Source organism: Carassius auratus, unplaced genomic scaffold (genome assembly GCF_003368295.1).
Source record: "Carassius auratus strain Wakin unplaced genomic scaffold, ASM336829v1 scaf_tig00215750, whole genome shotgun sequence".
Lineage (NCBI taxonomy): Eukaryota > Metazoa > Chordata > Actinopteri > Cypriniformes > Cyprinidae > Carassius > Carassius auratus.
In genome coordinates, this window is record NW_020528225.1 from 1 (window position 1) to 23737 (window position 23737).

At 44.5% G+C, this 23737-nt stretch overlaps 2 protein-coding genes, 21 non-coding genes and 1 pseudogene across 24 annotated transcripts; all 24 read left to right on the top strand.

The window, feature by feature from the left end:
- The first annotated feature begins 7728 nt into the window (after positions 1 to 7728).
- On the top strand, positions 7729 to 7802 carry trnat-ugu (transfer RNA threonine (anticodon UGU)). Its single transcript has one exon. It is a non-coding gene; the product is annotated as a tRNA-Thr (tRNA).
- Positions 7803 to 7981: 179 nt separating this feature from the next.
- Positions 7982 to 8071, top strand: trnar-ucu (transfer RNA arginine (anticodon UCU)). The gene is given in 2 exon segments: positions 7982 to 8018; positions 8036 to 8071. It is a non-coding gene; the product is annotated as a tRNA-Arg (tRNA).
- A 114-nt stretch (positions 8072 to 8185) lies between these two features.
- trnat-agu (transfer RNA threonine (anticodon AGU)) lies at positions 8186 to 8259 on the top strand. The gene has a single exon. It is a non-coding gene; the product is annotated as a tRNA-Thr (tRNA).
- A 485-nt stretch (positions 8260 to 8744) lies between these two features.
- Positions 8745 to 8818, top strand: trnat-cgu (transfer RNA threonine (anticodon CGU)). Its single transcript has one exon. It is a non-coding gene; the product is annotated as a tRNA-Thr (tRNA).
- A 590-nt stretch (positions 8819 to 9408) lies between these two features.
- trnat-ugu (transfer RNA threonine (anticodon UGU)) lies at positions 9409 to 9482 on the top strand. Its single transcript has one exon. It is a non-coding gene; the product is annotated as a tRNA-Thr (tRNA).
- Positions 9483 to 9660: 178 nt separating this feature from the next.
- Positions 9661 to 9750, top strand: trnar-ucu (transfer RNA arginine (anticodon UCU)). The gene is given in 2 exon segments: positions 9661 to 9697; positions 9715 to 9750. It is a non-coding gene; the product is annotated as a tRNA-Arg (tRNA).
- A 216-nt stretch (positions 9751 to 9966) lies between these two features.
- Positions 9967 to 10040, top strand: trnat-agu (transfer RNA threonine (anticodon AGU)). Its single transcript has one exon. It is a non-coding gene; the product is annotated as a tRNA-Thr (tRNA).
- Positions 10041 to 10526: 486 nt separating this feature from the next.
- trnat-cgu (transfer RNA threonine (anticodon CGU)) lies at positions 10527 to 10600 on the top strand. The gene has a single exon. It is a non-coding gene; the product is annotated as a tRNA-Thr (tRNA).
- An 843-nt stretch (positions 10601 to 11443) lies between these two features.
- trnar-ucu (transfer RNA arginine (anticodon UCU)) lies at positions 11444 to 11533 on the top strand. Its single transcript is given in 2 exon segments — positions 11444 to 11480; positions 11498 to 11533. It is a non-coding gene; the product is annotated as a tRNA-Arg (tRNA).
- A 114-nt stretch (positions 11534 to 11647) lies between these two features.
- Positions 11648 to 11721, top strand: trnat-agu (transfer RNA threonine (anticodon AGU)). The gene has a single exon. It is a non-coding gene; the product is annotated as a tRNA-Thr (tRNA).
- Positions 11722 to 12207: 486 nt separating this feature from the next.
- Positions 12208 to 12281, top strand: trnat-cgu (transfer RNA threonine (anticodon CGU)). Its single transcript has one exon. It is a non-coding gene; the product is annotated as a tRNA-Thr (tRNA).
- Positions 12282 to 13124: 843 nt separating this feature from the next.
- Positions 13125 to 13214, top strand: trnar-ucu (transfer RNA arginine (anticodon UCU)). The gene is given in 2 exon segments: positions 13125 to 13161; positions 13179 to 13214. It is a non-coding gene; the product is annotated as a tRNA-Arg (tRNA).
- A 114-nt stretch (positions 13215 to 13328) lies between these two features.
- On the top strand, positions 13329 to 13402 carry trnat-agu (transfer RNA threonine (anticodon AGU)). Its single transcript has one exon. It is a non-coding gene; the product is annotated as a tRNA-Thr (tRNA).
- A 486-nt stretch (positions 13403 to 13888) lies between these two features.
- Positions 13889 to 13962, top strand: trnat-cgu (transfer RNA threonine (anticodon CGU)). Its single transcript has one exon. It is a non-coding gene; the product is annotated as a tRNA-Thr (tRNA).
- Positions 13963 to 14552: 590 nt separating this feature from the next.
- Positions 14553 to 14626, top strand: trnat-ugu (transfer RNA threonine (anticodon UGU)). The gene has a single exon. It is a non-coding gene; the product is annotated as a tRNA-Thr (tRNA).
- A 381-nt stretch (positions 14627 to 15007) lies between these two features.
- On the top strand, positions 15008 to 15081 carry trnat-agu (transfer RNA threonine (anticodon AGU)). Its single transcript has one exon. It is a non-coding gene; the product is annotated as a tRNA-Thr (tRNA).
- Positions 15082 to 15567: 486 nt separating this feature from the next.
- Positions 15568 to 15641, top strand: trnat-cgu (transfer RNA threonine (anticodon CGU)). The gene has a single exon. It is a non-coding gene; the product is annotated as a tRNA-Thr (tRNA).
- A 100-nt stretch (positions 15642 to 15741) lies between these two features.
- Positions 15742 to 17958, top strand: LOC113095506 (uncharacterized). Of its 2 annotated transcripts, none has more exons than XR_003288359.1 (6): positions 15742 to 16118; positions 17047 to 17117; positions 17205 to 17533; positions 17616 to 17702; positions 17790 to 17831; positions 17900 to 17958. XR_003288359.1 is itself a non-coding variant. In XM_026261024.1 (6 exons), exons 1-6 carry the CDS (start codon positions 15961 to 15963, stop codon positions 17880 to 17882), a joined length of 648 nt encoding a protein of 215 aa, XP_026116809.1. In that variant the 5' UTR covers positions 15742 to 15960; the 3' UTR covers positions 17883 to 17935. The 2 variants fall into 2 exon arrangements, 1 of the variants encoding a protein (XP_026116809.1); XM_026261024.1 differs by having other exon boundaries at positions 17205 to 17381; positions 17472 to 17533; positions 17790 to 17935.
- Positions 17959 to 18155: 197 nt separating this feature from the next.
- LOC113095507 (putative nuclease HARBI1) lies at positions 18156 to 19530 on the top strand (annotated as a pseudogene).
- Positions 19526 to 20120, top strand: LOC113095503 (protein ALP1-like). The gene is made up of 2 exons (XM_026261020.1): positions 19526 to 19637; positions 19732 to 20120. Exons 1-2 carry the CDS (start codon positions 19526 to 19528, stop codon positions 20118 to 20120), a joined length of 501 nt encoding a protein of 166 aa, XP_026116805.1.
- A 1600-nt stretch (positions 20121 to 21720) lies between these two features.
- trnat-ugu (transfer RNA threonine (anticodon UGU)) lies at positions 21721 to 21794 on the top strand. Its single transcript has one exon. It is a non-coding gene; the product is annotated as a tRNA-Thr (tRNA).
- A 178-nt stretch (positions 21795 to 21972) lies between these two features.
- Positions 21973 to 22063, top strand: trnar-ucu (transfer RNA arginine (anticodon UCU)). Its single transcript is given in 2 exon segments — positions 21973 to 22009; positions 22028 to 22063. It is a non-coding gene; the product is annotated as a tRNA-Arg (tRNA).
- A 684-nt stretch (positions 22064 to 22747) lies between these two features.
- On the top strand, positions 22748 to 22821 carry trnat-agu (transfer RNA threonine (anticodon AGU)). Its single transcript has one exon. It is a non-coding gene; the product is annotated as a tRNA-Thr (tRNA).
- A 487-nt stretch (positions 22822 to 23308) lies between these two features.
- Positions 23309 to 23382, top strand: trnat-cgu (transfer RNA threonine (anticodon CGU)). Its single transcript has one exon. It is a non-coding gene; the product is annotated as a tRNA-Thr (tRNA).
- Positions 23383 to 23737: the final 355 nt, after the last annotated feature.

Here is a 23737-nt window from a genome sequence, read left to right on the forward strand (position 1 = left end):
TTTGGAAAGGCAGAGTCAAAAGTTATGACCTTAAAATGATTGAAAATGTTGTGAAGGATGAGGAAGCAAGCAGCTCGTGAGGAAACCCACCAACATCCAAGAGTTGAAGCTGTTCTGTACAGAGGAATAGGCAACGATTCGTCCAAGTCAATAAGCAGGATGTATCAAAAGTTACTGGAAACATTTTGTTGCAGTTATTGCTGATGTAATCAGCGTTGACAGCCTGTTTTTAGTAATGTAATTCTGTTTTTGGGTTTTCTTTTGAGGACCTTGTAAAATGTTCTTACCTTAGGGCTTAACAAATGTTCTTCAGCCATTGATTGTACATGCAATGCCCTTGAAAGCATGTATGTGCTATATAAAGTTTCAAGACTTGTATGGATTCTCTTCACTTGCGTGACAAAATCGGAGTTGTGTATGTTATACAAACTGGAATGTGTATAGAGAAGAAAGATTCACACAGTATATAGCACACTGGTAAATTATTCTTTTGGCCAGATGGCCTACATTAGGATTAGGACATGTCTGATGTGAGTTTGTTGTCTGAGCTGCAATAAGAAGCTGATAGCAGTGTTATAATCAGGTTAAAACAGAAGCAGGTTTAACTCTGGGCTGGGTGAAGGATGATGATGATAACTAGGCAAATAAAATCAAAAACAAAATAAAATGAACAACAATAAATACATCTGTATCAGTAATCTTGATCTAAAACAGTTACCAAAGACACCATACAGTCAGTCATTTAAATACTGCCACCTGCTGGTAGAAAGGGGGAACAGTTATCCATTACGGTGAAAACCACATTAAATATAAATTTAATTATATAATATAGCGCTAACAGTAACAACTCTGCACACACAATAAGTTCTTAGGATAACCTATATTACACTCACAGAAATATTTCACCCCAAATTTAAGATTTATGTAATTTTATTACATGACAAATTCCCATTTATATTGTTTCATAACTTTGATGAAAACCAATCACTAGGGCTGGGCGATATATCTAATGATATGATCATGCGCATCTAATCAGTAAAGCTGCTTCCGTGATCACCGCTAAAATCTCCATCAACTGCTTATAATTGGAGTGGCATTTAATAGACAGAGCCGTAGATCGCTGACAAGCTACGCCATATCGCGTTCATTATCGCAGATGAATCGCCTTCGATAATGAACGCGATATGGCGTAGCTTGTCAGAGATCTACGGCTCTGTCTATCAGAGGTGGGACTTTCAAGTCACAAGCAAGTCTTCAAGTCATATTCACGTCCTCAAAGGGTTAAAGCTAAAGAGATAATTAAGTGACTAATTAAATGATGATTGTGCATTAGTGATGAACATCTGCTGTTAACAATCAACATCACTGAAGTAAAGCGAAACACAAGAAGTACAACTGAATTTAGCCACAGCCTTCAACTAAAAAAAAAAAGTAAAAGAAAAAAAAAACACTATGCCACCATAATTGTGGTCAAGGTTTGCCTTAAGTAGTGTTTTGACCCTTTTACTAATTCAAACCAATTTGATTCAAAACAATTGCAATATTGTTTTTGCAACAAACATGTATGCATTGCTGAGTCAAACCTTGCAATAACAGATGATCTTATGCTTTTTCTGCTTATAACTCATGATGACTGAACATCATGAAATTGTGTTTATCTTTGGATAGTAGACTGACACTCAGCTATTACTGAAGTAAAAAAAAAAAAATCACAATGCTTCAATGTTGAAAGTCACAAAAGGAGACAATCAGTTCAGGTTTTTAGACAAACACACTTATCACACGATCCTCAACAGTGGTGACAATTTTTCATACTGCAGTGCATGACAGGAGTTTTTACTTAGGTTTTACCCAGCATGCAACATTTTGTTGATTGTCACCACTGTTGAGAGTCATATGCTGGTTCTTGATATCTGTGTGTGTCTACAGAGTATAGTTTTCAAATTTTGTATGTACTTAGTAGATTTAAAATGCACTTACTTTAATTTTTTTTTTCCATAGTGTAGTTTTACTGGGTTGATTATGCTAAACTTAAATAGAGCTAATGTTAATTTGATTGTAATCATTACTTTCTCTTTAGCTATGGTTCATAAGTTAACTGATATTAACTAATGAGTTATGTGGGGATAGTTTTGTTAAAATGAAGATTGCATTCTGCACTTTAAAATGTATCTCTGTTGGGGGGAGATGTGTTGGGATGTACTACATTACCCATAAGGCATTTTGGTGTATGACGTAATGCAAGAGGCGACTTGAGTGGAGTGTGTCGCAGATGTTTACTGACTTCCACATGTGTCGGATGTGTTAACTGTTGCTCATAATAAACCTTAAGAGATAAGAGCCATACACTGAGTGTGTATGTGATACTTTTATTTATCACTTTTTTTTACTAACATATTTATCTGTCGTCTTTTCTCGAGAGTTTAGCTCCACGTAGCATAGCCTATCATCAAAATATTATAATGATTTTTGTTCGAGAGCTTTTATAAAAATATAGAGTCTGCACTGCGGATCATTTCTATAACACCAGCATTAAACACTTTTTTAAATAAGTCGAGCTCAAAACTCAATTTCAGTCAGCAGGAGTGTTTGCAATAACTTGATCCGATAATAATTACAGTCACCATACAAGGCAGAAATATTTATAAACGATGCAAAAGATGCACGCTGGGCATTAACATTACCATAGTAAACATGGTAAATATGAACCGTTTGAGGAAATCAGATGCCAGCTTCTTCTCTATCACAATCGTGTAATTATTTAGTAACTTATATTATCAGTCATAAGTCTTGTCTTGAGAGTTTAGCTCCACGTAGCCTATCATAAAAATATAATAATGTTTTATGTTCGGGAGCTTTTATAAAAATAGAGATATTATCATTCATTCTAAATGTGACATATAGGCCACTTTGGCTACAAATAAATAGAAACAGACTCAACTGAATAAACAGGCTATTTTCATAAGTGTTAGAAAATAAATAAATAAATAAAATATAAATAAATGTATTTCTGTGTGATTAATTCTGAGTCCTGATAAATTAATTCTTTACGATCAATGTATCACCTATTCTACTATAGTAAAACATCGATGCCTTTTAATTTGAATATTCACCAAAGCATGCAAACAAATGGCAGCTTTTATCATGTTCGTGTGTGATCGCGCATGTTCCAGTGATTTATTTCTTAATTTTCTGATAACTTCTCTTTGTTAATGAAATGAAGGCGTTTCGTGAGTGACGTTGTTCCAGAGAGGCGTGTAAAGGGCGTGTTTTAGTGATGTGCAGAGGAGCTTCAGGCCCTGACTGTGGAAACCTTGTGCTACTCTGACCTCGGTGCTACTGGCCCGAGGCTATTAGCCCCGCCCGGCCCGTTTTAAGCCCTGGCTCGCACTGCCCCAACAGTGGAAATGCGGCTATTTATTGACTTGGCCCAGATCTGGCCCAAATACTGTAGAGTGCCATATTATTTTATGTGGCCCAAGTCTGGCCCAGACACTTTAAGCCAGATCTGGCTGAGACGTTCTTGGTCCCCGGGCCAAATGTGGCCCAGAAACACAAATACAACCATTTGAAAAAAATAAATAAATAAAAGGCTTTAATTATAAAATTACCAAATACTTTAATATTAATATGTTAACAATGAACAAATGCACTACAATATAAACATTAACACACTTTTTAAAACATAAAATAAGTAAATTTTATTTACAGTATATTATTTAAAACAACAACAACATTATTAAATTAAATTTATGCATTTAGCAGATGCTTTTATCCCAAGCAACTTACAGTGCATTCAGGCAATCAATTTTTACCTATCATGTTTTCCCGGGGAATCGGACCCCTAACCTTCGCAATGCTCTACCAATTGAGCTACAGGAACACTATTTATTTCTTTACATTACTATGTAGCAAAGAGGGATGTCATAATTCAGGTCAGTTCAATTCTTATCCAGTGGTGTCACTGCAGTCAAGTCAATAATATTGCTGAATATTAGGTGTCTTAACTAGCAAGACAAAAGGCAACAGTAGCAAAGAACCCAAACCATATCAAGGCTCAGTCAGGAAACCCCTTCTTTTCCGGCCAAACAATTGAACATGGTGTGATGATTCAGGTCTGCATCACAAACAGATTTTGGATTGATATCATCCAGAATAGTTAATTTAACTTCTTCTGCTAAAGGAACATGATGCCAGCAGGTGAAGCTGGTAAAAAGGGTCTGTGCCGAGGGCTTGTACAGTTCTCGTGGAGGATATTTGCTTCGTATCTGTTGCTGGGGGCCATCAATGAGGTCTTCACAGGGATCTGTCATCTAGTTGACATGGTCTTTCACTGACATCCAGGGATCTGTTGTGGTCGTTCTTGGGTGCAGGTCCACCATCTGGTCTTGATACAGACTGGATCAGCTGATTACTGTAACCTAGGGATAAGGGGGAGACAGTATATAAGTGACTTATGTAAGCATCGATATCATTTTTCTTACAAATTAAAAGTGTGTTAGATATCATGGGAAGTGTTGCCAGTTATGTTTACCCTAATTGTTTGCAGCATAAAAATCCCTTTAAAGGCGTCATATGATGTATGATATAGCTATTTGTACATGTATAAGATCTGCAGAATTACAAAAGCTCCAAGTCTCCCACAAAAAGATTTATTATATCTAAAAGTCTCCCACAAAAAGATTTACTCTATCTAAAAGAGAAAGCTGATCTAGACCGTGCTAAAACGCCTCATTCAAACCACCCACCATATGTCTACGTTCAAGATGTGGAAATATTTGCGTAATGCCCCCCAAATGTTCATGCAAAGAAAGAAGGTGTGGTCAGAGCCGGATTAAATAAATGACTACACTAGGCAGGTTGCATTTTTTTGGGCCCCCCTCCATCGATGTTATTTATGAACTGAAATCTGAAACTACCAAAGTTACTAATAAAAGTTAATTCACATTTTACATAGCCTAGTCTTTGGTTAAAAATTGGTTGTGTTGTATATTAAACAGTCTATCAGACCATTTTTTGATATTCATTATTTATACGCCATTACAAGGCTCTATTAAATGCTATTAAATTATAGGGAAGTCGTGGCCTAATAGGCGCCGCAGCATAATGGCTGCCCACTGCTCCGGGTGTGTGTGTGTGTGTGTGTGTGCACTTCGGATGGGTTAAATGCAGAGCACAAATTCTGAAGTATGGGTCACCATACTTGGCTGAATGTCATGTCACTTTCACTTTCACATCACTCATCCATTGGGAGTGGTCATTGTTAAGGGCAGTAGTACCAGTAAACAACCAATATGTGTCAGTAAACTATGTAAACAGAAGCAAATAGATAAACTTTATCTTAATAGATAAAGATTATCTTATTTGCTCTGTTTATATTTTAATCAACACATTCAATTAAGATTTTCTGCAAATAGCTGCAAAATGATGTGCAGAGGAGCTTCAGGCCCTGACTGTGGAAACCTTGTGCTACTCTGACCTCGGTGCTACTGGCCCGAGGGCTATTAGCCCCGCCCGGCCCGTTTTAAGCCCTGGCTCGCACTGCCCCAACAGTGGAAAATGCGGCTATTTATTGACTTGGCCCAGATCTGGCCCAAATACTGTAGAGTGCCATATTATTTTATGTGGCCCAAGTCTGGCCCAGACACTTTAAGCCAGATCTGGCTGAGACTTTCTTGGTCCCCGGGCCAAATGTGGCCAGAAACACAAATACAACCATTTGAAAAAAATAAATAAATAAAAGGCTTTAATTATAAAATTACCAAATACTTTAATATTAATATGTTAACAATGAACAAATGCACTACAATATAAACATTAACCACACTTTTTAAAACATAAAATAATTTTATTTACAGTGTATTATTTAAAACAACAACAACATTATTAAATTAAATTTATGCATTTAGCAGATGCTTTTATCCAAAGCAACTTATGTTTCCCGGGGAATCGAACCCCTAACCTTCGCAATGCTCTACCAATTGAGCTACAGGAACACTATTTATTTCTTTACATTACTATGTAGCAAAGAGGGATGTCATAATTCAGGTTCAGTTCAGTTCTTATCCAGTGGTGTCACTGCAGTCAAGTCAATAATATTGCTGAATATTAGGTGTCTTTAACTAAGCAAGACAAAAGGCAACAGTAGCAAAGAACCCAAACCATATCAAGGCTCAGTCAGGAAACCCCTTCTTTTCCGGCCAAACAATTGAACATGGTGTGATGATTTCAGGCTGCATCACAAAACAGATTTTGGATTGATATCATCCAGAATAGTTAATTTAACTTCTTCTGCTTAAAGGAACATGATGCCAGCAGGTGAAGCTGGTAAAAAGGGTCTGTGCCGAGGGCTTGTACAGTTCTCGTGGAGGATATTTGCTTCGTATCTGTGCTGGGGCCATCAATGAGGTCTTCACAGGGGATCTGTCATCTAGTTGACATGGTCTTCACTGACATCCAGGGATCTGTTGTGGTCGTTCTTGGGTGCAGGTCCACCATCTGGTCTTGATACAGACTGGATCAGCTGATTACTGTAAACAGGTCTAGTAAACAGGAGATCCTGGGTTCAAATCCCAGCGGTGCCTATGCTGGTGATCAAGTGACGCCTTGGGCTGTGAGGTTTTGCTCTCCGTAACAAAGGGGGTGCAGAGGAGTGCCAGAGCAGCATGCAATTTAATTTGCGAAACCACCCCTCAGATGCTGCCGAACAATGCTGGCCAGAGTCATCTCAGCGATGCAGCATGGCTCAGCTGGTCAAAGAGCTTGCCTTGCAAACAGGTGATCCTTGGTTTAGGACTGCTGCAAGCCTGGAAGGAGCTACTGCACGTGGGGCAGAGTGTAGCGCATTGGGCTTTTAGTCTCCGGTGTGAGGACATATAAAGTTTGTGGGTTCGAGTCAAAACAGATTGGTGACTTCTTGCCTTTTGTTTATCATTAAATTGCACGCTTATGCCCTCTGGCAACAGAAAGTTGTGAAAAATCTCATAAGCTGACCAGCACGTGGAACTTTGTCCTCACCGCTGGATGTTTTGATCAACTAGGTCACCCTCCCAGAGCTGTAGGGCTAGGCCGTGGCTTAGTTGGTTAAAGCGTCTGTCCTCGTAAACAGGAGATCCTGGGTTCAAATCCCAGCGGTGCCTTTAGCGTCCCCTGTGTGCCTCAAGCGCGTGCTTTTCTGAGATCGGACTGCAAACAGGGATAGCAAAGGCAGCAGGCGATTGCATTTCCAAACCAGATCCTGATAATGCTGACACTCTATTGCACAGGTCAACACTTGCTGATAGGCTCTGTGGTACGATAGACATCAAATTGGACTTCTAGACTGCCAGATGAGGCCATTCAAAGGTTTATTAATGGCACTTGGCCAACAAACCCAGAGGCTAGCTGGCCACCCCGAATCAGTTGTCAAAAACACTCTTTTAGGCTGTGCAGAGCCTGGCCGTTGGCCTCTTATCTGGATGCTTTAATCCTCTAAGTGCCCCTCCCTGAGAGAGTGTGTTCAGGTTGGCGCCGTGGCTTAGTTGCTTAAAGCTTGTGTAGTAAATAGGACATACTGAATTCAAATCCCAGCACTGTCTTTGCTGGTAATCAAACACCACCTTGGGTTGTATGGTTTTGCTTTGCGCAATCATGCGGTAAAGAGGAGCGTCAGAGCAACATGCGATTTCATTTGCCAACCACCCCTCAGCTGCTGCCGAACAATTCTGACCCAAGTCAACAATGCAGCAGGGCGCCGTGGCTTAGCTGGTCAAAGCGCTTGTCTTGTAAACAGGCGATCCTGGGTTCGATTCCCAGCGGTGCCTTTTTAACAGGTGGCTCTGCTATGTGGGTTCTTTCTGGGAAAGGAAGCCCTTACAGATACTCCGCTTTTCCAACCACATACCAATTGCAGAGACACCCACATATCTTGTCCTTCCCTCTCCCAAAATGCCTGAACTCAATTCAACGCACTGGCACAGCCAGGAAAAAAAGCTCCTCACATGGCTCTGTGGCGCAATGGATAGCGCATTGGATTTCTAGACTGCCAGATGAGGCCATTCAAAGGTTGTGGGTTCGTGTCCCACCAGAGTCGTTGCTTTTGGCTTTCTGTTAATGGCGCTTGGCCAACAAACACATACTCTCTCTGGCCACCCCTCCAGACTTATAAAACTCGAAATCTCACTTTCTTGGAAGCTACGTGCAAGTTGGCGCCGTGGCTTAGTTGGTTAAAGCGCCTGTCTAGTAAACAGGAGATCCTGGGTTCGAATCCCAGCGGTGCCTATGCTGGTGATCAAGTGACGCCTTGGGCTGTGATGTTTTGCTCTCCGTAAAAAAGGGGGTTCAGAGGAGTGCCAGAGCAGCATGCAATTTAATTTGCGAACCACCCCTCAGATGCTGCCGAACAATGCTGGCCAGAGTCATCTCAGCGATGCAGCATTGCTCAGCTGGTCAAAGAGCTTGCCTTGCAAACAGGTGATCCTTGGTTTAGGACTGCTGCAAGCCTGGAAGGAGCTACTGCACGTGGGGCAGAGTGTAGCGCATTGGGCTTTTAGTCTCCGGTGTGAGGACATATAAAGTTTGTGGGTTCGAGTCAAAACAGATTGGTGACTTCTTGCCTTTTGTTTATCATTAAATTGCACGCTTATGCCTCTGGCAACAGAAAGTTGTGAAAAATCTCATAAGCTGACCAGCACGTGGACCTTTGTCCTCACCGCTGGATGTTTTGATCAACTAGGTCACCCTCCCAGAGCTGTAGGGCTAGGCTTGGCGCTGTGGCTTAGTTGGTTAAAGCGTCTTTCTCGTAAACAGGAGATCCTGGGTTCAAATCTCAGCGGTGCCTTTAGCGTCCCCTGTGTGCCTCAAGCGCGTGCTTTTCTGAGATCGGACTGCAAACAGGGATAGCAAAGGCAGCAGGCGTTTGCATTTCCAAACCAGATCCTGATAATGCTGACGATCTTTTGCACAGGTCAACACTTGCTGACAGGCTCTGTGGTACGATAGACAGTAAATTGGACTTCTAGACTGCCAGATGAGGCCATTCAAAGGTTAATTAATGGCACTTGGCCAACAAACCCCGAGGCTAGCTGGCCACCCCCGAATCAGTTGTCAAAAACACTCTTTTAGGCTGTGCAGAGCCTGGCCGTTGGCCTCTTATCTGGATGCTATAATCCTCTAAGTGCCCCTCCCTGAGAGAGTGTGTTCAGGTTGGCGCCGTGGCTTAGTTGCTTAAAGCTTGTGTAGTAAATAGGACATACTGAATTCAAATCCCAGCACTGTCTTTGCTGGTAATCAAACACCACCTTGGGTTGTATGGTTTTGCTTTGCGCAATCATACGGTAAAGAGGAGCGTCAGAGCAACATGCGATTTCATTTGCCAACCACCCCTCAGCTGCTGCCGAACAATTCTGACCCAAGTCAACAATGCAGCAGGGCGCCGTGGCTTAGCTGGTCAAAGCGCTTGTCTTGTAAACAGGCGATCCTGGGTTCGATTCCCAGCGGTGCCTTTTAACAGGTGGCTCTGCTATGTGGGTTCTTTCTGGGAAAGGAAGCCCTTACAGATACTCCGCTTTTCCAACCACATACCAATTGCAGAGACACCCACATATCTTGTCCTTCCCGCTCCCAAAATGCCTGAACTCAATTCAATGCACTGGCACAGCCAGGAAAAAAAGCTCCTCACATGGCTCTGTGGCGCAATGGATAGCGCATTGGACTTCTAGACTGCCAGATGAGGCCATTCAAAGGTTGTGGGTTCGAGTCCCACCAGAGTCGTTGCTTTTGGCTTTCTGTTAATGGCGCTTGGCCAACAAACACATACTCTCTCTGGCCACCCCTCCAGACTTATAAAACTCGAAATCTCACTTTCTTGGAAGCTATGTGCAAGTTGGCGCCGTGGCTTAGTTGGCCAACAAACACATACTCTCTCTGGCCACCCCTCCAGACTTATAAAACTCGAAATCTCACTTTCTTGGAAGCTTCGTGCAAGTTGGCGCCGTGGCTTAGTTGGTTAAAGCGCCTGTCTAGTAAACAGGAGATCCTGGGTTCGAATCCCAGTGGTGCCTATTCTGGTGATCAAGTGACGCCTTGGGCTGTGAGGTTTTGCTCTCCATAAAAAAGGGGGTGCAGAGGAGTGCCAGAGCAGCATGCAATTTAATTTGCGAACCACCCCTCAGATGCTGCCGAACAATGCTGGCCAGAGTCATCTCAGCGATGCAGCATGGCTCAGCTGGTCAAAGAGCTTGCCTTGCAAACAGGTGATCCTTGGTTTAGGACTGCTGCAAGCCTGGAAGGAGCTACTGCACGTGGGGCAGAGTGTAGCGCATTGGGCTTTTAGTCTCCGGTGTGAGGACATATAAAGTTTGTGGGTTCGAGTCAAAACAGATTGGTGACTTCTTGCCTTTTGTTTATCATTAAATTGCACGCTTATGCCCTCTGGCAACAGAAAGTTGTGAAAAATCTCATAAGCTGACCAGCACGTGGACCTTTGTCCTCACCGCTGGATGTTTTGATCAACTAGGTCACCCTCCCAGAGCTGTAGGGCTAGGCTTGGCGCCGTGGCTTAGTTGGTTAAAGCGTCTGTCTCGTAAACAGGACATCCTGGGTTCAAATCCCAGCGGTGCCTTTAGCGTCCCCTGTGTGCCTCAAGCGCGTGCTTTTCTGAGATCGGACTGCAAACAGGGATAGCAAAGGCAGCAGGCGATTGCATTTCCAAACCAGATCCTGATAATGCTGACGATCTTTTGCACAGGTCAACACTTGCTGACAGGCTCTGTGGTACGATAGACAGCAAATTGGACTTCTAGACTGCCAGATGAGGCCATTCAAAGGTTAATTAATGGCACTTGGCCAACAAACCCAGAGGCTAGCTGGCCACCCCCGAATCAGTTGTCAAAAACACTCTTTTAGGCTGTGCAGAGCCTGGCCGTTGGCCTCTTATCTGGATGCTTTAATCCTCTAAGTGCCCCTCCCTGAGAGAGTGTGTTCAGGTTGGCGCCGTGGCTTAGTTGCTTAAAGCTTGTGTAGTAAATAGGACATACTGAATTCAAATCCCAGCACTGTCTTTGCTGGTAATCAAACACCACCTTGGGTTGTATGGTTTTGCTTTGCGCAATCATGCGGTAAAGAGGAGCGTCAGAGCAACATGCGATTTCATTTGCCAACCACCCCTCAGCTGCTGCCGAACAATTCTGACCCAAGTCAACAATGCAGCAGGTGTGCCGTGGCTTAGCTGGTCAAAGCGCTTGTCTTGTAAACAGGCGATCCTGGGTACGATTCCCAGCGGTGCCTTTTAACAGGTGGCTCTGCTATGTGGGTTCTTTCTGGGAAAGGAAGCCCTTACAGATACTCCGCTTTTCCAACCACATACCAATTGCAGAGACACCCACATATCTTGTCCTTCCCGCTCCCAAAATGCCTGAACTCAATTCAACGCACTGGCACAGCCAGGAAAAAAAGCTCCTCACATGGCTCTGTGGCGCAATGGATAGCGCATTGGACTTCTAGACTACCAGATGAGGCCATTCAAAGGTTGTGGGTTCGAGTCCCACCAGAGTCGTTGCTTTTGGCTTTCTGTTAATGGCGCTTGGCCAACAAACACATACTCTCTCTGGCCACCCCTCCAGACTTATAAAACTCGAAATCTCACTTTCTTGGAAGCTGCGTGCAAGTTGGCGCCGTGGCTTAGTTGGTTAAAGCGCCTGTCTAGTAAACAGGAGATACTGGGTTCGAATCCCAGTGGTGCATATGCTGGTGATCAAGTGACGCCTTGGGCTGTGAGGTTTTGCTCTCCGTAAAAAAGGGGGTGCAGAGGAGTGCCAGAGCAGCATGCAATTTAATTTGCGAACCACCCCTCAGATGCTGCCGAACAATGCTGGCCAGAGTCATCTCAGCGATGCAGCATGGCTCAGCTGGTCAAAGAGCTTGCCTTGCAAACAGGTGATCCTTGGTTTAGGACTGCTGCAAGCCTGGAAGGAGCTACTGCACGTGGGGCAGAGTGTAGCGCATTGGGCTTTTAGTCTCCGGTGTGAGGACATATAAAGTTTGTGGGTTCGAGTCAAAACAGATTGGTGACTTCTTGCCTTTTGTTTATCATTAAATTGCACGCTTATGCCCTCTGGCAACAGAAAGTTGTGAAAAATCTCATAAGCTGACCAGCACGTGGACCTTTGTCCTCACCGCTGGATGTTTTGATCAACTAGGTCACCCTCCCAGAGCTGTAGGGCTAGGCTTGGCGCCGTGGCTTAGTTGGTTAAAGCGTCTGTCTCGTAAACAGGAGATCCTGGGTTCAAATCCCAGCGGTGCCTTTAGCGTCCCCTGTGTGCCTCAAGCGCGTGCTTTTCTGAGATCGGACTGCAAACAGGGATAGCAAAGGCAGCAGGCGATTGCATTTCCAAACCAGATCCTGATAATGCTGACGATCTTTTGCACAGGTCAACACTTGCTGACAGGCTCTGTGGTACGATAGACAGCAAATTGGACTTCTAGACTGCCAGATGAGGCCATTCAAAGGTTAATTAATGGCACTTGGCCAACAAACCCAGAGGCTAGCTGGCCACCCCCGAATCAGTTGTCAAAAACACTCTTTTAGGCTGTGCAGAGCCTGGCCGTTGGCCTCTTATCTGGATGCTTTAATCCTCTAAGTGCCCCTCCCTGAGAGAGTGTGTTCAGGTTGGCGCCGTGGCTTAGTTGCTTAAAGCTTGTGTAGTAAATAGGACATACTGAATTCAAATCCCAGCACTGTCTTTGCTGGTAATCAAACACCACCTTGGGTTGTATGGTTTTGCTTTGCGCAATCATGCGGTAAAGAGGAGCGTCAGAGCAACATGCGATTTCATTTGCCAACCACCCCTCAGCTGCTGCCGAACAATTCTGACCCAAGTCAACAATGCAGCAGGTGTGCCGTGGCTTAGCTGGTCAAAGCGCTTGTCTTGTAAACAGGCGATCCTGGGTACGATTCCCAGCGGTGCCTTTTAACAGGTGGCTCTGCTATGTGGGTTCTTTCTGGGAAAGGAAGCCCTTACAGATACTCCGCTTTTCCAACCACATACCAATTGCAGAGACACCCACATATCTTGTCCTTCCCGCTCCCAAAATGCCTGAACTCAATTCAACGCACTGGCACAGCCAGGAAAAAAAGCTCCTCACATGGCTCTGTGGCGCAATGGATAGCGCATTGGACTTCTAGACTGCCAGATGAGGCCATTCAAAGGTTGTGGGTTCGAGTCCCACCAGAATCGTTGCTTTTGGCTTTCTGTTAATGGCGCTTGGCCAACAAACACATACTCTCTCTGGCCACCCCTCCAGACTTATAAAACTCGAAATCTCACTTTCTTGGAAGCTTTGTGCAAGTTGGCGACGTGGCTTAGTTGGTTAAAGCGCCTGTCTAGTAAACAGGAGAACCTGGGTTCGAATCCCAGCGGTGCCTATGCTGGTGATCAAGTGACGCCTTGGGCTGTGAGGTTTTGCTCTCCGTAAAAAAGGGGGTGCAGAGGAGTGCCAGAGCAGCATGCAATTTAATTTGCGAACCACCCCTCAGATGCTGCCGAACAATGCTGGCCAGAGTCATCTCAGCGATGCAGCATGGCTCAGCTGGTCAAAGAGCTTGCCTTGCAAACAGGTGATCCTTGGTTTAGGACTGCTGCAAGCCTGGAAGGAGCTATTGCACGTGGGGCAGAGTGTAGCGCATTGGGCTTTTAGTCTCCGGTGTGAGGACATATAAAGTTTGTGGGTTCGAGTCAAAACAGATTGGTGACTTCTTGCCTTTTGTTTATCATTAAATTGCACGCTTATGCCCTCTGGCAACAGAAAGTTGTGAAAAATCTCATAAGCTGACCAGCACGTGGACCTTTGTCCTCACCGCTGGATGTTTTGATCAACTAGGTCACCCTCCCAGAGCTGTAGGGCTAGGCTTGGCGCCGTGGCTTAGTTGGTTAAAGCGTCTGTCTCGTAAACAGGAGATCCTGGGTTCAAATCCCAGCGGTGCCTTTAACGTCCCCTGTGTGCCTCAAGCTCGTGCTTTTCTGAGATCGGACTGCAAACAGGGATAGCAAAGGCAGCAGGCTATTTCATTTCCAAACCAGATCCTGATAATGCTGATGATCTTTTGCACAGGTCAACACTTGCTGACAGGCTCTGTGGTACGATAGACAGCAAATTGGACTTCTAGACTGCCAGATGAGGCCATTCAAAGGTTAATTAATGGCACTTGGCCAACAAACCCAGAGGCTAGCTGGCCACCCCCGAATCAATTGTCAAAAACACTCTTTTAGGCTGTGCAGAGCCTGGCCGTTGGCCTCTTATCTGGATGCTTTAATCCTCTAAGTGCCCCTCCCTGAGAGAGTGTGTTCAGGTTGGCGCCGTGGCTTAGTTGCTTAAAGCTTGTGTAGTAAATAGGACATACTGAATTCAAATCCCAGCACTGTCTTTGCTGGTAATCAAACACCACCTTGGGTTGTATGGTTTTGCTTTGCGCAATCATGCGGTAAAGAGGAGCGTCAGAGCAACATGCGATTTCATTTGCCAACCACCCCTCAGCTGCTGCCGAACAATTCTGACCCAAGTCAACAATGCAGCAGGGCGCCGTGGCTTAGCTGGTCAAAGCGCTTGTCTTGTAAACAGGCGATCCTGGGTTCGATTCCCAGCGGTGCCTTTTAACAGGTGGCTCTGCTATGTGGGTTCTTTCTGGGAAAGGAAGCCCTTACAGATACTCCGCTTTTCCAACCACATACCAATTGCAGAGACACCCACATATCTTGTCCTTCCCGCTCCCAAAATGCCTGAACTCAATTCAACGCACTGGCACAGCCAGGAAAAAAAGCTCCTCACATGGCTCTGTGGCACAATGGATAGCGCATTGGACTTCTAGACTGCCAGATGAGGCCATTCAAAGGTTGTGGGTCGAGTCCCACCAGAGTCGTTGCTTTTGGCTTTCTGTTAATGGCGCTTGTCCAACAAACACATACTCTCTCTGGCCACCCCTCCAGACTTATAAAACTCGAAATCTCACTTTCTTGGAGGCTTTGTGCAAGTTGGCGCCGTGGCTTAGTTGGTTAAAGCGCCTGTCTAGTAAACAGGAGATCCTGGGTTCGAATCCCAGCGGTGCATATGCTGGTGATCAAGTGACGCCTTGGGCTGTGAGGTTTTGCTCTCCGTAAAAAAGGGGGTGCAGAGGAGTGCCAGAGCAGCATGCAATTTAATTTGCGAACCACCCCTCAGATGCTGCCGAACAATGCTGGCCAGAGTCATCTCAGCGATGCAGCATGGCTCATCTGGTCAAAGAGCTTGCCTTGCAATCAGGTGATCCTTGGTTTAGGACTGCTGCAAGCCTGGAAGGAGCCATTGCACGTGGGGCAGAGTGTAGCGCATTGGGCTTTTAGTCTCCGGTGTGAGGACATATAAAGTTTGTGGGTTCGAGTCAAAACAGATTGGTGACTTCTTGCCTTTTGTTTATCATTAAATTGCACGCTTATGCCCTCTGGCAACAGAAAGTTGTGAAAAATCTCATAAGCTGACCAGCACGTGGACCTTTGTCCTCACCGCTGGATGTTTTGATCAACTAGGTCACCCTCCCAGAGCTGTAGGGCTAGGCTTGGCGCCGTGGCTTAGTTGGTTAAAGCGTCTGTCTCGTAAACAGGAGATCCTGGGTTCAAATCCCAGCGGTGCCTTTAACGTCCCCTGTGTGCCTCAAGCTCGTGCTTTTCTGAGATCGGACTGCAAACAGGGATAGCAAAGGCAGCAGGCGATTGCATTTCCAAACCAGGGGCCTGTTGCACAAAAGTAGAATTAAGACATCCGGGATAAATGACTCAGCTGAGCTCAATAAAGCCAAAACATGTGCGTCCAGGCTTAATTGGTTGCACAAAGACCAAGCCAGGATGAGCAGACACGGATTCATTAAGCCAGGTGAAACCAATCCTGGATAGGTGCGCGCTCACGGCTCACTCAAATAGACCCCGCCACAGATCACAGATTAACTGATTTACCATGGCAACTAGAGCCGCGTACTTTTCCCCGTCGGAAGCACAAATCCTCATGGAGGCATACGAGGAGGTAAAAGATATAATTAAGAAGAAAGGCAACACCACCACAGTGATAAAGCAAAGAGAAAAAGCGTGGCAAAGTATTGCAGACCGCCTGAATGCGTAAGTAGTGCACAATTACACACTCACCGCTCCGCTGAAACATCACAATTACAAATCAAATATTTAATTCACATCTCCAAAAACGCAGTTGTACTGCAATTATGAAACGGTTACATTTTTTATTGAAATGCACTGCATATATGAGTGAAATTGTGTAACGTAACTCCATCACACTGTATAAAGCTATGATATATTATTATTAAAGCCTTACATTATTATTTTACGTTACTACGCTCAGTACGGTTTAATCTTAGCCGTTGTACTCTGCTTATGTTGTCCACCGGTTTTTTTTGTGTGTGTTTCCCCTGCTTTTATTAATGTAAAGCAGCTTTGACAGAATGAAACAATTGTGAAAAGTGCTATATAAATAAGATTTTCTTGAATACATAGATGAGCTATAATAATAATCACTTTAATTTATATAGCGCCTTTCAAAGGACCCAAGGTCGGTTGCTCACTGCACTGCAAAAATGTCTTTCTTACTTAGTATTTTTGTCTTGTTTTCAGTAAAAAAAAAATATCTAATAAAAATCTTAAATATTTTCTAGAGCAAAATAACCTAGGAAAATAAGCAAAAAACTCTGCCAGTGAAACAAGAGAACTTTTCTAAAAGTAAGTGTTTATGGAAAAAGTAAACTTATTTCAAGAGAATTTTTCTTATTATATTGACAGCTATTTAACATTTTTTGCTTGTTTTAAGCACACATTTACTTGAAGTTTATATTTTTGGTCTAAACCTATACTTATTTTGCTAGGTCATTTAGAAAATCAAGAAAATACATCTTTATTGTTTTTTTTTTTTTTAAATATTTTTACTGAAAACAATACAAAAATACCAAGTCATTTTTGTCAGTGTGACTCCATTAAATGTTCTTGTGATAAAGAATGTGTGTGTGTGTGTGTGTGTGTGTGTGTGCGTGTGATGTAGATTAAACATGAACGGGCCAAAACGGACATGGCAGCAGGTCAAAATCAAATACAAGAACATTCTGCAGAATGGTATGGTCCCTGACTAATATTTAACAAAGCACAAGCATATATTGTACCCAGAAGGTGCCTGCTCACACATTGTCTGTACTGTTTTAGCAGTGAAAAAGAATACCCACAGACAAGGCACGGGTGGTGGGTCACCAAAGGCTGACCTTACCCCAGCAGAGGACATGGCCTTGGAGCTAAATAAAGGCAGGCCCGTCTTAGAGGGGATCCCTGGGGGGAAAGAGACGAGCATAGGTTCCTCCCAAGATGCCACCCGCTTCATTCAAGGTATGTCCTTCCATCTCTACATGGAATACAACCACATTCATATTGAATCAATTTGGACTGTCTGACTTTGGTTTACCTATTGCCTTGCAGTGTCTGGCAGCACTGTGTTCCTGTCAGAGCCACCAGCACAAGCACCAGACGATGCTGATCCAGTGAGTTCTCCATCAAAGGCATACTGTAGGCCTGGCATGTCTTGACTACTAGCTTCAATATGAATCCGATTAAATGTAATAGGGTGAAAGCCCCAGTGCAGCAGCAACAGCACATGATGGAGACGATGATGAGGAGGAGACCATCTCTCTGGATTCCAGAAGGCATGAGGTATCATGTTAAGACTGTGAAAGTACTATTTACTCTACAATGGTGAGGAGTCCTCATCAAAATCAAAAAATCTAATTTCTTTTACAGGACCCAGATGCTATACAGTGGGAAAACCAGCCTGGCAACATAGTGCGTATTAATAAAAGGACACCACATCCTGCCAAATTCCAGCTGCGCTAATTGTATTGTGTTCACAGAGCTCACAAGCTATCAGAAAGTTGTATGGCAACCACCTCTGGCGCCAAATAGAACTGGCAGACATAGACATTCAGTACAAGAAGAAAAAGATAGAAAATCTTGCACTGGAGTCCGAAAAAAAAAAAAGATGACAATTAGGAAACTGGACCTTGAAATAAAAAAACTTGAGAGGGAGGTGAGATATGCCTTCAATGTACACTGTATGCTAACTGTAACACAAATGTATTAATCATTATTTTTCTTTCCTCCCCCAGATCCAAGAAGATGACACAGCTCAAAATAAAAATTAGGTATATTCTCGTAAAGTCAAGTGAGCCATGACATATGAGCTCTTATTGTGAGCACACAGGACGAAAGTGAAAGTGAAAATGACATTCAGCCAAGTATGGTGACCCATACTCAGAATTCGTGCTCTGCATTTAACCCATCCGAAATGCGCACACACACAGAGCAGTGAACACACACACACACTGTGAGCACACACCCGGAGCAGTGGGCAGCCATTTATGCTGCGGCGCCCGGGGAGCAGTTGGGGGTTCAATGCCTTGCTCAAGGGCACCTAAGTCATGGTATTGAAGGTGCAGAGAGAGCTGTTCATGCACTACCCCCACCCACAATTCCGTCCGGCCCCAGTCTCGAACTCACAACCCTTCGATTGGGAGTCCAACCCTCTAACCATTAGGCCACGACTGGCCACGACTTCCCCCTCTTTTTTTTTTTTTTTTTTTTTTTTTTTTTTTTTGAAAAGTAAAGACGGTGGCATCTTTCTAAGGTATCTTTTATTTTCACAGCAATCAGTACAACCAAGTCATCGTTATAAGGCACCGGCCTCTTTTGCCCACCCCCCCAGCACCAGGTGTGGCCACTAGCCTATATGAAGGCCCAAAATTGTGTGTTACTTTCTGCTCTGACAATGGCATGCCCATTCTTGCGAGATGTGGTGGATGAAGAAGCACTTGTGCTGAGGAGAGCCTTCAGGCGAGAAAGGGTCTTCAGGGACCGGTTGGACCCACTAGCCTTCCCTGATGACCATCTATATGAAAGATACAGGTTTTCTGCAGATGGCATCAGGTATCTATGCAGACTACTGGGTCCCAGGATTAAGCACGGCACTGCACGGAGCCATGCACTGAGTGTGGAGCAAATGGTTTGTGTGGCCTTGCGCTTTTTTGCTAGTGGAGCCTTCCTGTACTCAGTGGGGGATGCAGAACAGCTGAACAAGGCCACAATTTGCCGCACAATAAGGAGTGTGTGTCTGGCTATCAAAGCATTAGCAGATGTCTTCATCTCCTTCCCTGGCCACAGAAGACTCTGTGACATGAAAGGGGAGTTCTATAGGATTGCAGGTAAGAGGATCTACAAATTACAGGACAACTGTTAACACATAGGATACTCATTACTTTGTGTGACAGGTTTCCCCAATGTCATTGGTGCAGTGGACTGCACACACATAAGGATAAAAGCCCCCTCAGGTGCCCATTGAGGCCGATTTTGTGAATAGGAAATCCTTTCACAGCATTAATGTTCAGGTGAACATAACTTTTTGATATTGTCCATTGACGAACACTCTGCATTGCCAATGATGTGCATTGATTGGTGTAATATTCCTCATCTTATGATTTCAGATGGTCTGCAATGCTGACACTGTGATCAGCAATGTTGTGGCAAAATGGCCTGGCTCAGTCCATGACTCCAGAATCTTTCGGGCCTCTGAAATCTATCAGTGCCTATCACAAGGTAAGCCACACAACCCCTATTTATAACCATCATGGCTGTGTCAAGAATATCACTGTGTTTATGAGGTAGTAATGATGAGATTTTGTGTTGACAGGTGAATTCTCTGGTGTGTTGCTGGGAGACAGGGGGTATGGCTGTCAGCCTTTTCTCCTGACACCTTTCACAGACCCCCAGGAAGCACAGCAGGCCTACAACCATGCCCATGCCAGGGCCAGAGTTGAAATGACCTTTGGCCTCCTGAAGGCATGCTTTCACTTCCTTCACAAATTAAGGGTCAACCCTGTTAGGGCATGTGATATTACTGTGGCTTGTGCTGTCCTCCACAATGTGGCCTGCCTGAGGAAGGAGAGGGCCCCCAGAGTGCCACCAGCCATGGACTGGGACAATCCGGCAATCTTCCCTGATGACGACAGTGGTCGGCTGCTGAGGGACCAATATGTGTTGAATTATTTTAGTTGGTATGTGTGCTTTCAATTTAGGTAAAAAATGTCCTGCTGTGGCAGAGGAAATAGGGTTTTTTGGGTTGGTTTTTTTACGAATTTGGCCTCTTATGATGATTGTGCGGTATACTGTGTGCAATACAAGGCTGCAGGGAGGCTACTGCATCCATTCATTTGTCTGTTCAGTTGATGTGTATGGATTTGTCCTGCATTTATTTTAGTGTGCAGACATGCAGGGTGTGTTATATACAGACCTTTGAATGTGTATGTATCATTTTGTATAATATGCTTTGATTCTGTGCTTTCCATCTTGTAGAGTCACTGTGACTTCAGTTTCGAAAGGAGCTGATAGTTTACCTGCTTTGTTTTGTCCTTATTCAATAAAGGAACATAATGTTACACATTGTGTTTTATATTCATATGGAATGTGTATTTGTTTATATGACAGAGTACTAGGGCCCCACTGAGGAAAAAGGATAAAGTCATAAATTTATGAGGCTGGTTCTTTCTGCAGAAACGCAACATATTCTTTTTACAGTTTTGATAGTTATGACAATGTGATACTTCATATTCTGGCACATCAGCATGTCTTTGTTTATGAAACCATACTGAAGTACAATTTCACGAAATGCCCCACATCTGTCATTTTAACAACCGTCCTCCTTTAAAACAACTGGTTACAATATTATGACTTGTCTTTTTTTTCCCTCTGTGGCCCTAATATTCTATCATTTTATATATAGCCTTATAGTCTATGGGAAACTGTAAATTATCTAATGATAGCAACATCATCTAAAAATCATTATTTATCCAAAATGATTGAAATTAATGATCACAAACGTTTAAATAATGACAGTGGGTCTAGTTATATGTGATAACAATGTATAGTGAGCAGTGAAATAACTATTGGTTTCCATTTGTGGCGACTGCTGACTGACATTAGGGATGAGATTAAATAGATCCTGGAATTTAGCCTGGTCTGGAGCAGGCTAGCTCCACAGAATAAATCTCCATGGTAATTTATACCATAACATATCCTCCTGCCCCCTATCCAGCTTTAGTGCAACCAGATTAGGGATCAATTGAGCCAGGATCACCAAGATATCCTGGCTTAATCCCTTATCCTACTTTTGTGCAATAGGCCCCAGATCCTGATAATGCTGACGATCTTTTGCACAGGTCAACACTTGCTGACAGGCTCTGTGGTACGATAGACAGCAAATTGGACTTCTAGACTGCCAGATGAGGCCATTCAAAGGTTAATTAATGGCACTTGGCCAACAAACCCAGAGGCTAGCTGGCCACCCCCGAATCAGTTGTCAAAAACACTCTTTTAGGCTGTGCAGAGCCTGGCCGTTGGCCTCTTATCTGGATGCTTTAATCCTCTAAGTGCCCCTCCCTGAGAGAGTGTGTTCAGGTTGGCGTCGTGGCTTAGTTGCTTAAAGCTTGTGTAGTAAATAGGACATACTGAATTCAAATCCCAGCACTGTCTTTGCTGGTAATCAAACACCACCTTGGGTTGTATGGTTTTGCTTTGCGCAATCATGCGGTAAAGAGGAGCGTCAGAGCAGCATGCGATTTCATTTGCCAACCACCCCTCAGCTGCTGCCGAACAATTCTGGCCCAAGTCAACAATGCAGCAGGGCGCCGTGGCTTAGCTGGTCAAAGCGCTTGTCTTGTAAACAGGCGATCCTGGGTACGATTCCCAGCGGTGCCTTTTAACAGGTGGCTCTGCTATGTGGGTTCTTTCTGGGAAAGGAAGCCCTTACAGATACTCCGCTTTTCCAACCACATACCAATTGCAGAGACACCCACATATCTTGTCCTTCCCTCTCCCAAAATGCCTGAACTCAATTCAACGCACTGGCACAGCCAGGAAAAAAATCTTCTCACATGGCTCTGTGGCGCAATGGATAGCGCATTGGACTTCTAGACTGCCAGATGAGGCCATTCAAAAGGTTGTGGGTTCGAGTCCCACCAGAGTCGTTGCTTTTGGCTTTCTGTTAATGGCGCTTGGCCAACAAACACATACTCTCTCTGGCCACCCTCCACACAACTTAAAAATCGAAATCTCACTTTCTTGGAAGCTATGTGCAAGTTGGCGGCCGTGGCTTAGTTGGCAACAAACACATACTCTCTCTGGCCACCCTCCAGACTTATAAAACTCGAAATCTCACTTTCTTGGAAGCTTTGTGCAAGTGGCGCGAATGGCTTAGTTGGTTAAAGCGCCTGTCTAGTAAACAGGAGATCCTGGGTTTGAATCCAGTGGTGCCTATTTCTGGTGATCAAGTGAGCCTTGGGCTGTGAGGTTTTGCTCTCTCGTAAAAAAAGGGGGTGCAGAGGAGTGCCAGCAGCAGCATGCAATTTAATTTGCGAACCACCCTCAGATGCTGCGAACAATGCTGGCCCAGAGTCATCTCAGCGATGCAGCATGGCTCAGCTGGTCAAAGAGCTTGCCTTGCAAACAGGTGATCCTTGGTTTTAGGACTGCTGCAAGCCTGGAAGGAGCTACTGCACGTGGGGCAGAGTGTAGCGCATTGGCTTTTAGTCTCCGGTGTGAGGACATATAAAGTTTGTGGGTTCGAGTCAAAAAAACACATACTCTCTCTGGCCACCCCTCCGGACTTATAAAACTCTAAATCTCACTTTCTTGGAAGGTACATGCAAGTTGGCGCCGTGGCTTAGTTGGTTAAAGCGCCTGTCTAGTAAACAGGAGATCCTGGGTTCGAATCCCAGCGGTGCCTTTGCTGGTGATCAAGTGACGCCTTGGGCTGTGAGGTTTTGCTCTCCGTAAAAAAGGGGGTGCAGAGGAGTGCCAGAGCAGCATGCAATTTAATTTGCGAACCACCCCTCAGATGCTGCCGAACAATACTGGCCAGAGTCATCTCAGCGATGCAGCATGGCTCAGCTGGTCAAAGAGCTTGCCTTGCAAACAGGTGATCCTTGGTTTAGGACTGCTGCAAGCCTGGAAGGAGCTACTGCACGTGGGGCAGAGTGTAGCGCATTGGGCTTTTAGTCTCCGGTGTGAGGACATATAAAGTTTGTGGGTTCGAGTCAAAACAGATTTGGTGACTTCTTGCCTTTTGTTTATCATTAAATTGCACGCTTATGCCCTCTGGCAACAGAAAGTTGTGAAAAATCTCATAAGCTGACCAGCACGTGGACCTTTGTCCTCACCGCTGGATGTTTTGATCAACTAGGTCACCCTCCCAGAGCTGTAGGGCTAGGCTTGGCGCCGTGGCTTAGTTGGTTAAAGCGTCTGTCTCGTAAACAGGACATCCTGGGTTCAAATCCCAGCGGTGCCTTTAGCGTCCCCTGTGTGCCTCAAGCGCGTGCTTTTCTGAGATCGGACTGCAAACAGGGATAGCAAAGGCAGCAGGCGATTGCATTTCCAAACCAGATCCTGATAATGCTGGACGATCTTTTGCACAGGTCAACACTTGCTGACAGGCTCTGTGGTACGATAGACAGCAAATTGGACTTCTAGACTGCCAGATGAGGCCATTCAAAGGTTAATTAATGGCACTTGGCCAACAAACCCAGAGGCTAGCTGGCCACCCCCGAATCAGTTGTCAAAAACACTCTTTTAGGCTGTGCAGAGCCTGGCCGTTGGCCTCTTATCTGGATGCTTTAATCCTCTAAGTGCCCCTCCCTGAGAGA

What these genes read in the sequence shown, in the direction of transcription:
- LOC113095503 (XM_026261020.1), top strand. Translation starts at nt 19,526, where the DNA reads ATGGTCTGCAATGCTGACACTGTGATCAGCAATGTTGTGGCAAAATGG. An exon ending in CTATCAGTGCCTATCACAAG is followed by an intron (nt 19,638 to 19,731) that starts GTAAGCCACACA and finishes TTGTGTTGACAG; the next exon opens with GTGAATTCTCTGGTGTGTTG.
- LOC113095506 (XM_026261024.1), top strand. Translation starts at nt 15,961, where the DNA reads ATGGCAACTAGAGCCGCGTACTTTTCCCCGTCGGAAGCACAAATCCTC. An exon ending in CAAGAACATTCTGCAGAATG is followed by an intron (nt 17,118 to 17,204) that starts GTATGGTCCCTG and finishes GTACTGTTTTAG; the next exon opens with CAGTGAAAAAGAATACCCAC. An exon ending in CACCAGACGATGCTGATCCA is followed by an intron (nt 17,534 to 17,615) that starts GTGAGTTCTCCA and finishes TAAATGTAATAG; the next exon opens with GGTGAAAGCCCCAGTGCAGC.